Source organism: Mytilus galloprovincialis, chromosome 9, assembly GCF_965363235.1.
Source record: "Mytilus galloprovincialis chromosome 9, xbMytGall1.hap1.1, whole genome shotgun sequence".
Classification (NCBI taxonomy): domain Eukaryota; kingdom Metazoa; phylum Mollusca; class Bivalvia; order Mytilida; family Mytilidae; genus Mytilus; species Mytilus galloprovincialis.
The window spans coordinates 62,889,072-62,903,915 of NC_134846.1; the positions used below are offsets into that span (position 1 = coordinate 62,889,072).

The 14,844-nt window shown below is 32.3% G+C and overlaps 1 protein-coding gene across 1 annotated transcript; it reads right to left on the reverse strand.

The window, feature by feature from the left end:
• Positions 1-806: 806 nt before the first annotated feature.
• LOC143045570 (small ribosomal subunit protein uS7m-like) lies at positions 807-14,693 on the reverse strand. Its single transcript, XM_076218171.1, has 6 exons — positions 14,583-14,693; positions 7,581-7,742; positions 6,828-6,891; positions 6,109-6,279; positions 4,946-5,083; positions 807-994 (listed from the first exon to the last, which is right to left on the reverse strand). The coding sequence occupies exons 1-6, from the start codon at positions 14,654-14,656 to the stop codon at positions 911-913; spliced, it is 693 nt and encodes a 230-aa protein (XP_076074286.1). The 5' UTR covers positions 14,657-14,693; the 3' UTR covers positions 807-910.
• Between the last annotated feature and the right edge of the window lie 151 nt (positions 14,694-14,844).

Below are 14,844 nucleotides of genomic sequence, written 5' to 3' on the forward strand. Positions count from 1 at the left end.
TAAATGTAGAGATTTCTTGAAATTACCAGAAAACAAAAAAGAAAAGTCCTAACAAATCTTACTCAGAATGAGGGCAACTTCAAAATAGAAGGTTAGGTCGATGGGTTTTTTTTTGTCCAGGTTTTGATATTCTTCTAAATTGCCAGATTCTTTAAAATACTGACACTTCAAACAGAAATATCCAATATTACAATGTTATTGTGTTGCAGTTTATTTTATTCACACAAATACATCTGCTTATTATGCTGTATGAGTTCTGTTCATTGTTATGTTATTTTGTCCCTGATAGAGTTGTCTACTTGGTAAACATACTATATCTTCTTATTTTCATGATTCATATAACAATGATTTTATTCCTGTCAAGTTTGGTTCTAACTGGGCCTTTGGTATATAAACAGACTAGACAATACAAATAGATCAAATGAAACAATTAAGCAAACCAATACCAAAATACAGCCTCTTTTTTCTGTTGTTATATAGCATTATACTACATTTGTTCGGTTATATATGTACAAAAGAACAAGGGAAAGAATTTTATTTTAATTTGAACTACACTAAAATTGTTGCAATTCAAAATATGTTAGAGTATTTTATGATCAACAGTATTTTGTGAAAAATAATTCTACACTCATAAAATAGGAAAGACTAATAATTTGCTAAGATTAACAGCAAAAATAGTGTTTCTGTTGGTAAACAATGCCTTGGAAATCAGTGTTGGCAGATTTTCTTGAGACAGAGTCACTTAATAATAACAGTTGTTGCAATGGAAAAGGGCAAATGAATGATTGACAAATAAGAAAATGTGATATAATACAACCATACTCTTTTATTGTTCTGGGTTTTTATAACCCAAAAGCACACTATGACATGGGAAACATACTAACAAAAATAAAGGTTCTATTGACAGTTTTCACTTGCTCCATCTAAAATGAGAATATGCTCTGTTAGCTTGACACTCTCGATGTAGATTCTGTTTCTTCCTGATTGCAACACCCTGAAATATACAAAGATACTTTGTACAGGTATATCTATTCTATAAACATAACTAGAGGCTCTCAAGAGCCTGTGTCGCTCACCTTGGTCTATGTGCATATTAAACAATGGACACAGATAAATTCATGACATAATTGTGCTTTGGTGATGGTGATGTGTTTGTAGATCTTACTTTACTGAACATTCTTGTTGCTACAATTATCTTTATCTATAATGAACTTGGCCCAGTAATTACAGTGGAAAATATTTTCTAAAAATTTACAAAAATTTATGAAAAATGCTAAAAATTAACTATAAAGGGCAATAACTCCTTAAGGGGTCAATTGACTATTTATGGTCATGTTGACTTATTTGTAAATCTAACTTTGCTGAACATTTTTGCAGTTTACAGTTTATCTCTATCTATAATAATATTCAAGATAATATCCAAAAACAGCAAAAATTCCCTAAAATTACCAATTCAGGGGCAGCAACCAAACAACGGGTTGTCGGATTCATCTAAAAATTTGAGGGCAAAAAGATCTGGACCTGATTAACAATTTTTTAATGTCAGATTTGCTCTAAGTGCTTTGGTCTTTGAGTTATAAGCCAAAAACTGCATTTTACCCCTATGTTCTATTTTTAGCCATGGCGGCCATCTTGGTTGGTTGGCCGGGTCACGCCACACATTTCTTAAACTAGATACCCCAATGATGATTGTGGCCAAGTTTGGTTTAATTTGCCCCAGTAGTTTCAGAGGAGACGATTTTTGTAAAAGATTACTAAGATTTACGAAAAAATGGTTAAAATTTGACTATAAAGGGCAATAACTCCTAAAGGGGTCAGCTGACTATTTCCTTTGCATTGACGTATTTGTAAATCTTACTTTGCTGAACATTATTGCTGTTTACAGTTTATCTCTATCTATAATAATATTCAAGATAATAACCAAAAACAGCAAAATTTCCTTAAAAATACCAATTCAGGGGCAGCAACCCAACAACAGGTTCTCCGATTCATATGAAAATTTCAGGACAGATAGATCTTGACCTGATAAACACTTTTAACCCTTGTCAGATTGGCTCTAAATGCTTTGGTTTTTGAGTTATAAGCCAAAAACTGCATTTTACCCGTATGTTCTATTTTTAGCCATGGCGGCCATCTTGGTTGGTTGGGCGGGTCACGCCACACATTTTTTAAACTAGATACCCCAAAGATGACTGTGGCCAAGTTTGGATTAATTTGGCACAGTAGTTTCAGAGGAGAAGATTTTTGTAAAAGATTTCTAAGATTTACGAAAAATGGTTAAAAATTGACTATAAAGGTCAATAACTCCTAAAGGGGTCAACTGACCATTTTGGTCCTGTTGACTTATTTGTAAAGCTAACTTTGCTGAACATTATTGCTGTTTGCAGTTTATCTCTATCTATAATAATATTCAAGATAATAACCAAAAACAGCAAAAATTCCCTAAAATTACCAATTCAGGGGCAGCAACCCAACAACGGGTTGTCGGATTCATCTGAAAATTTGAGGGCAGAAAGATCTTGACCTGATAAACAATTTTACCCCATGTCAGATTTGCTCTAAATGCTTTGGTTTTTGAGTTGTAAGCTTAAAACTGCATTTTACCCCTATGTTCTATTTTTAGCCATGGCGGCCATCTTGGTTGGTTGGCCGGGTCACGCCACACATTTTTTAAACTAGATACCCCAAAGATGACTGTGGCCAAGTTTGGATTAATTTGGCACAGTAGTTTCAGAGGAGAAGATTTTTGTAAAAGATTTCTAAGATTTACGAAAAATGGTTAAAAATTGACTATAAAGGTCAATAACTCCTAAAGGGGTCAACTGACCATTTTGGTCCTGTTGACTTATTTGTAAAGCTAACTTTGCTGAACATTATTGCTGTTTGCAGTTTATCTCTATCTATAATAATATTCAAGATAATAACCAAAAACAGCAAAAATTCCCTAAAATTACCAATTCAGGGGCAGCAACCCAACAACGGGTTGTCGGATTCATCTGAAAATTTGAGGGCAGAAAGATCTTGACCTGATAAACAATTTTACCCCATGTCAGATTTGCTCTAAATGCTTTGGTTTTTGAGTTATAAGCTAAAAACTGCATTTTACCCCTATGTTCTATTTTTAGCCATGGCGGCCATCTTGGTTGGTTGGCCGGGTCACGCCACACATTTTTTAAACTAGATACCCCAATGATGATTGTGGCCAAGTTTGGATTAATTTGGCCCAGTAGTTTCAGAGGAGAAGATTTTTGTAAAAGTTAACGACGACGGACGACGACGACGGACGACGGACGCCAAGTGATGGGAAAAGCTCACTTGGCCCTTCGGGCCAGGTGAGCTAAAAATGTCTTTGAAAAGAGGTTTGTTTTTTGCAAACATCTATACAGTAATATTGAATGCAATAATCAGCTAAACATTAGACTGAGACAGTCATGACAGTTAGTACTTTGTTTTTTTTTTAAATTATATATGATGCTGAAAATAACCCATCACAATATATATATGATTTTCTGAAGAAAAAAAAGTATATTTATTGTAAACCTATTTGGAAGGAATTCTAAACTAGTGTAACGAAATGGGGGTCCCTTGAAATGGAACTTGTTTTCCCTAAAATTGTGTGATGATGTTGTTAAAACCTTACCATTAATTGACTATTTCTTGTGTAACTATGTTTGTCAACTTTTTATTATTCTTGTCTATGTTTTTACAATCAGAACAGCTGTGAATTGTTTACTTCAAATGACGTACAACACAATGACGTCATAACCTATTTTTGTTATGACGTGGGCTCTGGATTTGGTAATTCCGGTGAATGGTAAACAAATCGGTAGATTGGTTTACCTAAGTATAAATACGGTGGAGAAAACAGAAAAGACTTCAGTACGACTTTACCCTGGGCAAGTAACTGACACGCTAATTCCAAGCGATTTAAATATATACATGTACCGAAACCATTTACCAGACTAAGTAGTAACCAGACTACTTCCGTATAATGTGGGCTTGTTAATTCCTTAACAAGTTGCATTTAGAGAATAACTTCTCGAGAGAAACGTTATCTTTTCACATTGAATTTGATTTACCATTTGCCGATAACCAAACTAAACTTTCGAGGTATTTATAGGATATTTCCGCTATCCATTTTCTTTACGATATTCTAATTAAGTAAGGTATTTATTTGTTAGACTAGAATACTGTTAAATTATATACTATTTGTATGAATTGTAGATATTTAACGCATCTTAAAGTTAATACAAGTTGATTTTATTTAACGAGTCTGTTATTCTTACAAAAACCTAAACAGAACCAAACTAAGATCTACCAGAATACCACTAAGTACCACAAAACCTATACAGAACCAACCTTAGATCTACCGGAATACTGTAAAGTACCACGATACCAGAGTACCACGCTACCAAAGAAGGGTCGCCAGTAATAACTTTAGTTCATATATACTTATACATTGTTATAAAACACATTCTTATAGCAACACACTAAGGGTTACACATTTATAGTTTAACACCAAAGCCTGACCGCTCGGTTTTCGTTACACTAGTAACTACCCCCCCCCCCCCCCCCAAAAAAAAAAACAAAAAAAGAGAAAGCCTGACATCTCTTTTGAAAAACATTTTAATCTGAGTTGTTTTTGTAACTAAAGGCATTCAAGCCAATCTAAGGTAACCACATAGGTACAGGATGTTGATGAGAGTTGAGTGTGAAATGCATCTACCACATGAAGCTTGAAAAAAAAACATGTTCAAATTTTATGGGGTAGACAGAACCAACACAATCTGATACCCCTCCTTTCAATGCAGGGGTACAATAAGGAAATAAACAATACAGGATTTATTGAAAATTAAACTGAATAACTTTATTGTTTTTCTTATTTATGACATGGCTACCAATTTTTAATCAAGTTGGAAATAAGCAAAACAACAACAAATTGAACCTCATTTCTGGAAGCATCAATAATTTCCAGGGATAACCTTTTCCACATTCTTATCCTCTTGTCTTTCTCTTCAGCAGCAGTAATTAAAAACTTCATAGACTTAAAAGATTGTGTATTGCCTTCACATGGACAAGGTACCTGTGAAAAATTAAAAAGTACAAATATTTGACGTATGTGGATTACACCCTTAATATACTAATCAACTAAAATCTTGTCAACTACTGACCCTGGATACAAAAACCTGTAACAATTTTGTAGAACTTTTGCATTCAATCCTCTTAACATCTGTGAGAGAAAAATCCACTAGTTTCAATGGGATAAAATTTCTACATTTCTTTTGGGTATATTTTATGTATAATGTATGATGGTGAAAATAACTGACCACAATTATTAAAGTATGAATTGTTTCTTGTAGAAACAGACTAAATTTTTACAACACTTTATGCATTGATAATCTAAGGATCCATTCAGGAAAACTTTTAAAAAAAAATTAATGTCCAATTATTCTAAAAATAACTTGGTATTCTAAATATAACTTGGTTACATTATATACTCTCTTGAAAATTGTGATAAAATAAAATTGAGAATGGAAATGGGGAATGTGTCAAAGAGACAACAACCCGACCAAATAAAAAACAACACATGCTTTTGCTATTGAATGTCATCACTTAAAATGTTGTAAATTCATGGTTTTCATATGGACATATATTTTTATTTAATAAGTACAACAGAATTTGTATTTGTATGGTTAAACTGTATTTAAAATTAAATTAAAAAAAAAAAAACCCTCTCAAACTTCATTTACAGCAAACATAATAAGTACTGTCATGCTATTTTTAATTATATATTCAGAGCTCATTCTCTTTCATAAGTAACACCTTCTACATATTTTCATACTTTTAAGGTAAAGTTTTGTATTTCAAAAAGGAAGGTAGTGATTTTACATCCTCTTTTCAGAATGAAATCATGCACTATTGTGTTTGTTTTTTTTTTTATCATCCTTGAGAAAGTTTTTTTTTCTATGCCATTTCTTCTAAAATAACAACTCCTTTGACTTAAGTTTTTTTTAAAGGTTCAGTTCTAATGTATTATGTATTATACTATGTCTGTAGTGTTGCTACTGTAACTGGAACAATGGATACTCCAATATAAAGATTGTTTACCTTATATTTAAAACCTCCATGTACTTTTGTTCTTGTATACAAGACAGGTTTACAATTTTCATAGGCTTGATGAAATATTTTAACAGGGTCAAGTTCTATTTTCTCCTTTTCCTCTTGTGTTGGAGCTCTGTGGTATCTTTCTATTTGTTTTCTCTTAATATTGGCAAAAGTCTGAAAAATAAGTAACTAAGGGATATGATTTCATAATGAATATAATAAATTTGCAATAAGTATATTTTTTCCATATTCAGAAAATTAACACCATAGATATAACTTTAATATCGAATAATTTAAAGTCTGAAAAGTAGTAAAATCATGTATTTATTCAAAGCATATCAAATATCAATGTTTAATAAAAATTACATTATCACAACTTATTAGAAAACTTAACTATTGATTACAGCAATATATGTTTCCTCCATACAAACTGGGAAGGACACCAACTGAGGCAATAGCTCATACAAACATTTCAGTCAATACATGAAATGTTATACCTCTGAAAGGACATTTCGTTTTCTTATTATAAACAATAGAACAACTTTCATTAGTAAAGTGTATCTAATTTCATTCAAAATTGGTGTAAAAAACTTCTGAAGCTACAATAACAATTAACATGGATATAATTTTATGTGTTTTTCAGGGATTGCACAGATTTTCTTCTCTTTTGTCCAAAAATAATGGTATCTGATAAGTCTGATATACACTACCATGAGTTTTACCTGATCTATTACACTTCTTGCCACATCTTTCTTCCCATCTCTCATAATTATATTTATGAATTTCCTGAAATGATTATACATGTAGTGAGTTTTAATAATTAATTGTCCCGTTTTCTATATATTATACCTCACATGCAGTAGTACTTGATTCATAATAAACAATCCCAGTGAAAAAAATGTGTACATAATTCTTATGCATATCTAAAACTTGGCTGTTATGAATCAAAAAAGATTTTGCTACACTTGTATCAATTTTCTCTACTGTACCAAACAGAAATCAGATTTATTAATCTTGAAAATATCTCTTAAATTGTGAAGCTTGAGCTTTACTGTTAAAGTCTTTTCACTAGCTGCGATCAGCATGATTTCTTTGATTACTGTTACATGTATGTGTATCTTCTGGTATTTTCTGTGATTGTGGAAAAGTCTGGTGAGGAATGAAACACTTATATTTCAATTTTAATATTATACATTTTGTCATGCTAGGACCTTTCAATGCTTGTTGTACAGTATGGGTTTTGCTCATTGTTGAAGGTTGAAGTGACATATAATTGCTAATATCTGTGTCATTTGTGTCATTTGATTTCTGATGGATAGTTGTCTTATTACCAATTATACCACTTCTCTGTATTTTATAGATGTAATTTTATTCTGATGTACAAATGTAATTTATTTTCAAAGTATATTTAGTGACTAATTTTTCTGCTACAGAAAAAGTATGATAATCCTGGCTCCTTTAAAACATTTACTTACTGTACAGCCTGGTCACCCATAATTGTTTCTTCAGTTCGAGCAGCCTTAACTGGCCGATGCCTTCTGGTATCAAATTCATCTAATGGTTTTGACAACTCTTCTTTTTCTACAATAGGATCTATAAAATCTTTGGCATATCTGGAGAGATTTGATTGTGTAAATCTGAAAACATAAAAGCATTCTCTTCATTGTCTTGTAATTATTCATGTCCATTCGTACAACAGTTGGGTTTTCTCTTTTGAATCATTTTACAATTTTCTAATCCTGGACCTTTTATAGCTTACTCATAATTAGTATTGCTCATTGTTGAGGTCTTTACTGTAACCAAAATGTATGCACCATACAGAAGCATAAGATTTCTGGCAAATATGCATATGTTCCGGACCATATAAGTATTTGGACCATACGCGTATGGTCATGACCATGTGCGTATACTCATATGGTCGGACCATATAAGTATAATACTCGAATAGTTATTAACGGACCGGACCATATGAGTATTTGGACCATATAGGTATTTTTTTTTAAATTACATTATAAAAGTTTCAATAATACAAAAACTTTATCGAAAAAACAATGATGGTTACATGACAATGTATAATTTTTTATTTCAAATACTACGTAAAAATTAAATATTGATGCCATAGTTAGTTTTTATCGCTAATAACATTCTTGCATGTAGGCTTGGGTGACATTTACTTCGACATGGTATCATAGATTTTTTGCATTTGCAAGTCTTGGTTGTGCATGATCCTTTTCATTTACACCTTTTGTTTACGAGTGAAAAGTTGGCCTTTTTGTAGCTGCTTACAGTGATACCAAGGTCTCGGGCCATTTTGATATTTCTACGGTGTTTTTAAGAAGCTCTAGATCTCAAATATCGTAACATCATTGTAATACACCATATTTACAAGACAACTTATATAAACTATGTTATTTTCCAGTGATTCTTGTGTGACAGTTTATTAAGAAATTTTTGGAATTTATTTCTTTAAGTCGACATATTGCCGTTCACTCGTAATAACAAATCGGTAATGACCATCGGTAATGACCATCGGTATAAAATGTGTTTATTATAGGTTTGACAAGGAAGTCAAATTAACTATATGTGAAACTTCTCATTTTTATTTAGCTAATATTTTTATTATAATATAATAATAAAATTACCTATATGATAGCTAGTGTCTTTTTAATGAACGATCATAGCATATAAAGAGTTTAGAAGTATTAAAAGTAAACTGTAACAGGGTGTTAATCACCCCGACCATACGCGTACGGTCGGACCGTACGCGTATGGTCGGACCATATGAGTATATACCCATATGGTCATGACCATACGCGTATGGTCCAAATACTCATATGGTCCGGAACACATACATTTCATCAAACTTATAAATTACCTCATTTCTGTCTATATCTGATTACCAAAAAGTATGAAAATTAGTTGAAAGGAAGAAAAAATGAGCTAACCAGGTAGCATACATGTACATGATTATATTGACCTATGAACCATGAAAATGAAGTCAAAAACAGATAAACCTGCCAGACAGAAATGTACACCTTACAATCATTCCATGCAACAGATATAGTTGACATATTGCTTATACAATGTATACGTAGTATCTGAGAAGCAGATTTTAGCCACAAACTTAAAATTCACCAATGAACCATAAAATTAAGTTCAATTACAGGTAAGACCTGCCAGACAGACAAAAACACATTACAATCATTCCATACACCAAATATAGCGTACCTTTTACTGATTAAAAATTGTCCATGAACACAAAAAATACTTAAAATGCAGCAATGAACAACAAAAATGAGGTCAAGATCATATATGGAACATGTCAGACTGGTGTATATACCTTACAATCATTTCATTCACCAAATATATAGTTAACCAACTCCTTTTTAAAAACAGACAAAATAAAACAACAACAGTCACTGTTCCATGAAATGAGGTCCAGGTCAGGATATCTTCGTCTGACGGACATTTAGAACATCTAAGGAACCCAATTACCATATCACCATATAAAGTTATCTATGAATAAGTGAGAAATTTATTAAACCATGAAATGAGGTCAAGACCAATAAACACTACAGACAAAAATATAATAATATAAGGAATCTATAAGGCATGAAGTCTCCAAATTTTTTTTTCTCTTGAATATAAAGCTTTATTCCAATAGTTAAGGTCGCTGTTGTTCGCAAATAGTAATCCCCTTTGCACCTACCTCAATTTGATTTTAAAGAATGAGTTAAACTGGTTGCCCCATAATGTAAATCAACATAAACAAGGCCATCAAACAATTGTTTCTTAGTGCGACTTTATAACAAGCATTGTGATGTAGGAAAAGCATGGAAAAGTATGGTGATTGTCAAAGTTTTTGTACGTCATACGAATACGTACATGTATTATGCATGCTTTTCAATTGAAATTGTGACTTCACAATGCATTCTTAAGGTTCATCATAACAAACTGACAAATATGGCTGTATTTGGCTAAGTATTCAGTATAGTGTTGTTAGTGTGTGACAACATGTATGGTTTTAAAAGTAGCTGTTTCAATCTTCATAACATGATTTTCTGAAAGGAGAATGATTCTAGTTTAGGGTTTTACATGTAAAAAGATAGTTATTTAGTCAGAAAACATAAAATTAGACCTAAATAGCATGTTGGACAGAGGTTATGTTGGACGTAACAGGACATTGAAAAATTGAATATTTTCCTTTTATATGAAGGCCTAGTTAATAAATATATCAATTTTTCTCTGACAGTTCATAAGATCTTCAATTAAAGTATATCATTTTGTTAAATTTTTCAAAAACTAACTTATAAGTTGGAAAAAATCTTAAAATATGTCGGACAAACGGGGACATTTTTGGATGAGAATTTGTTCCATTTGCATCATTGAAAGTCAAAAACAAAATCAAAACTATGCTGTTTATACTAATATCTACAGCTGGTGTTCCTCAGCAAGAGGTAAAATGGTTCATTATTAAATAAATGGATAAAACAAAACCATAAAAAACTGTTGGACAAACATAGGACAGATAATATTCCCTGTCGGACAAACATTGGACAGAATTCATTAATTTACTGATCCTAATGGGAATTTAAAAATGGGCACCTCTTAAGAAGAGACTAGGAAGGGTCTGAGAACTATTTTTTAGTTTATGTGGACTTGTTAGTTGTTAACAAGGTTCTTTTTACTTTTAAAAAGCTGTTACGTCCGACATTAGAAGATTTTGTCCTACGGTTCGTCCAACAGAAAATTAATGGACTCTTGTTACGTCCTAATTTTCAAAATTATGTCAAATTTAGACTGTCAACAGTTTAAAACCTCTTTATTTTTCATTTATATGGTAGTATTTAAGGTTAAGTAATTGTCAAAGTAGAAGCGAAATTGATTCTGTGACTTGTGGTAGCCATTTTAGAGAATATCTTGGATGTTGGACGTAACATTTTTTTGGACAAATGTTGGATGTAACTTCCATCTCTTGGTTGGACAGAAAGAGTGTTCACCCCTTCAATGTCGTTGACCTCAAGTAAAAAGGAACAGTTGACAGCAATACCGTATGCACATCGCGATTGTCGTAAAATTTGTTGTCATAAACATTAAAAAAAACTTAAACTGAGTTGGCAACTTGCAAATGAAAATTGAAATTTTCGCCCGTAACGGTTGGACAGATTTTTCAAGAGTAAACTTTAATGACAATTCCTGAAAAAAATAAAACTTTCTGCTGTAACTTCATGATGAATTATCACATTTTAGTTAATAAGCTCAAGCCTCAAGATATTTTGTGCATTTAATTGCCCTCTATTGTTACATAACTTATATTTCATTTTCACATAGGAAGAAGACAGAAAATGTTAGTCCAACAACATGACCATTTAAAATTGTTTTTAATCCTGATTTTTCGATGATTTTTCATGTTTTAGTGTCCTTAACCTTGCCAACCCTATTGTTTTACCTGAAAATCCTTTTTACCTAGTTGCCATTCATACAAAAAGGTTAATAAAACAATTTTGATTTTAGGTCATTCGACCATGTCACAAAATAAGCATGCAAAAAATAGGGAATTCAACACTTCATTTATAAAATACTTTATTCAACAATAAACTTTTCATATGAGACTGTTTATATTATCTCTTCATCATGCAGTGAATTGATTAGCTACCTGCATTAAAACTCAAAATAATTTAAAATATGAAAAAAATGCATTTTTCTGGGACACCCATTGAAACAGCACTTTACTGAATACTTAGCCATTTACATGTAAAAAATCATTCTGAGTACAGACTTACCTGTCCAGTTGGAAAAGTTTTTATGCCTGGCATCCACTAAATATATAAAAGTTAAATGCATTTTGTGTTACAGAAAGATAAAATCTCTTTTCGATTTTGATGGGCATTTTTTTCCCCTTCATGCATCATTGTGCATAAGGTGTGAAAATTAACTAAGTTGTGGTACAATTTTGAGATGCTCCTTCAGGTAAACACTGGTTTGTATTGGATTGATTGTCCTTAATTGACATGGACAATAGGATCCTCACAACTATAGGTGAGATAAAGAATTTATCTGAGTGGACAGTATCAAAGTAATACACCTTTTCGCTAATCCCCGCTACCCAGGCCTACAACAATCACTTTTCCATTTTGGCGTCAGATATTTTGTTTTATGATGGCAAAATTTCATGGGAACCTGTGTAGTACAAATGTATCCAGTAATGGCTGACAAATAGCGATAAGGTGTATTCAGGTGTTTGTTTATTCTAATCTTACACCTTCTGCAGAAAGGCGTCACTCAAGGTAATCTGATAGTTCCTAAGCCAAAAGCTGAACTATTTAAGAAATCCTTTGCTTATTCTGGATCAGTATTATAGAATGGACTACCACACACAATGCATAAAGCTCAAAACACTTTTACTTTTAAGCAAAGTATCAAGAAATACCTAACACAACCCTGATAAGAAATTTTTGCTACAATGTATTTGTATATTTTTTATTTTTTATTTTCATTTGATTTTTTGACTACATGTATACATCTTAAACCAGGGGCGGATCCAGGATTTCCAGTTAGGGGGGGGGGCGCAAAGTTTTATGTTCGCCGAGCGGAGCGAGGCGAAAAATATTTGGAGGTTTTTTTTAGGTAAAACTATTGAAATATTCTTCTAAAGGGGTGAACTTTAGATATCTCGAACTATTGTGTGGTAAAATTAGCGAGAAATTAAAGTTTCAAGCTGAAACCGCCTTAATCCACACCTGACAACAATCTACAGATAGACGGGCGGACAGACGGACGCAAAGTGAGACGAGACAGATCACAATTGCTCACCTGACCAATATAATTTTCAAACGAAAATTTCTACTTTTACCAGCGATTTTTAATTGTCCTTTCATACCAATTGATTTTTACTTTTATGATTTTCGGAGGTCGTGCCAGACTTCACTGTGTTCGCCACAAACAACTAAAACCAGAATGAGATGCATTTACGCAGTTATATTTATTTTCTTGGGATCCCAAGCATACAGTAATACATTACAGAATTCGGCTAAATGTTTAGGTTGCAAGTGAGAAATAAATATAGACACAGAGAAACAAATTAATAAACTAACCTTTCGCTTGAAACAGTATTTCTATCTTTCATTACGCCGGGATATTATAAAAGAATCTCACTGTTTTCTTGACCGTGTCATGATGAAATTGTGAAAGTGAGTAAGGGATGTTTTGGAACTTCGATTATCAAACAAATTGATTATAAAAACCGCAAATACAATGTAACATTTGTTTTTACTTTAACTGCTAAAAACCTATTATATTTGTCATCAAACGCAGCTCCGCGTTTGACACCTTCCTTTGAAGTTATTTATAGAACTTTAATAAAGCGTAGGTCAGTTGATTAGTAATAACATTGATTCTGTTAAACTGACTGTTTTATATACTTTGAATGTTAAAAAAGATTGAATGGTCTCTTCTGATACTTAAATATGTTGAAGTCACCCATGCTTTGCAAATTTTAGGGGGGGTGCACGCCCGCCACGCCCCCGCCTAAATCCGCCCCTGTAAACAGCATTATATCTTATGTTAATAACAATACATTGAACTACATGAGTGTAAATTAACTATGTGTAAATATCTGTTTTGATTGTATTGTAATTTGTATGTGAGGGCCTCAGGGAAGATTAGTTTATTGTAACTAACTGAGTTTACCCTCTTTAAATAAAGAATTTATTATTATTATTATTATATAAAGAAGAAAAAAAATGCCCATCAAAAACCAAAAAAGATTTTATCTTTCGATTATAAAAACACAAAATGCATTAAACTTTTATATATCTAGTGGATGCTAGGCCATAAAACTTTCCAAACAGCAAAGGGGGGATATGACCTTTATCAGGACGAAAGGATCGGGTGCTTTTAAGCTCAGGATTTTGAGATTTTCCCTTTCGGGATCTAGGAATTCTTCTTTCGATTTTAGGGATGTCGGGATATAAATTTATTTAAATTCGGGACCTCTGGATTTTGGTTTTTAAGCATTGTTAAGCCCAGGATTTCGGGATCAGTACCCCTCCTAACCCCCTCCAGCATATGTAAGTCTATACACAGAGTAGTTTTTGAGTTGAAATATGGCCATATTTGTCCATTTGTTATGATGAACCTTAATAGTACAAAACCCACAAGACGAGTATACAATGAATTCGAAAGATGTCGGTCTCGCTTTCAGCATGTTCAGCGACTTCTATCAAGGAGAGAAAACTATGATGGAGTACAATTTTGCTAGACATATAGGCATAATGTGAAGAGCAGGAAATCCTTGTTTATGTGTTTTTATGGAGTCTAGTATGGCTAGTTAACCTAGTCAATAACCTAGAGTTGTGCCAGTGGTGGTCATGACATTTTGCCTGAAAAATCACAAACAATTTTTCTATCAACCAAATATATCTGTCAACAGGTTAATGATAGATAAAACAAATTTCTACATTCCAAAAAGTACTAACGAAAGAAATCTTGCATGATTAATGGGATTATTCAAAAAGTATTGAAATAAAAGTTTTCCTTTGCAAAGTGCCATAGTTATCTAAGGAAAGTCAAAAGAAGTTCCGAAGTTTCTTCTTTTCCGGTAAATAAAGCAGCAAATGTATTTGGCTAATCAGAAATAGTTTCGTCGCAATATAAAATTTTTATTAAATATTTAAGTAAAAAATAAAAAATTTCGACTAATTATCATTCAAAAATATTTATTTCAAACATAAAATGTAC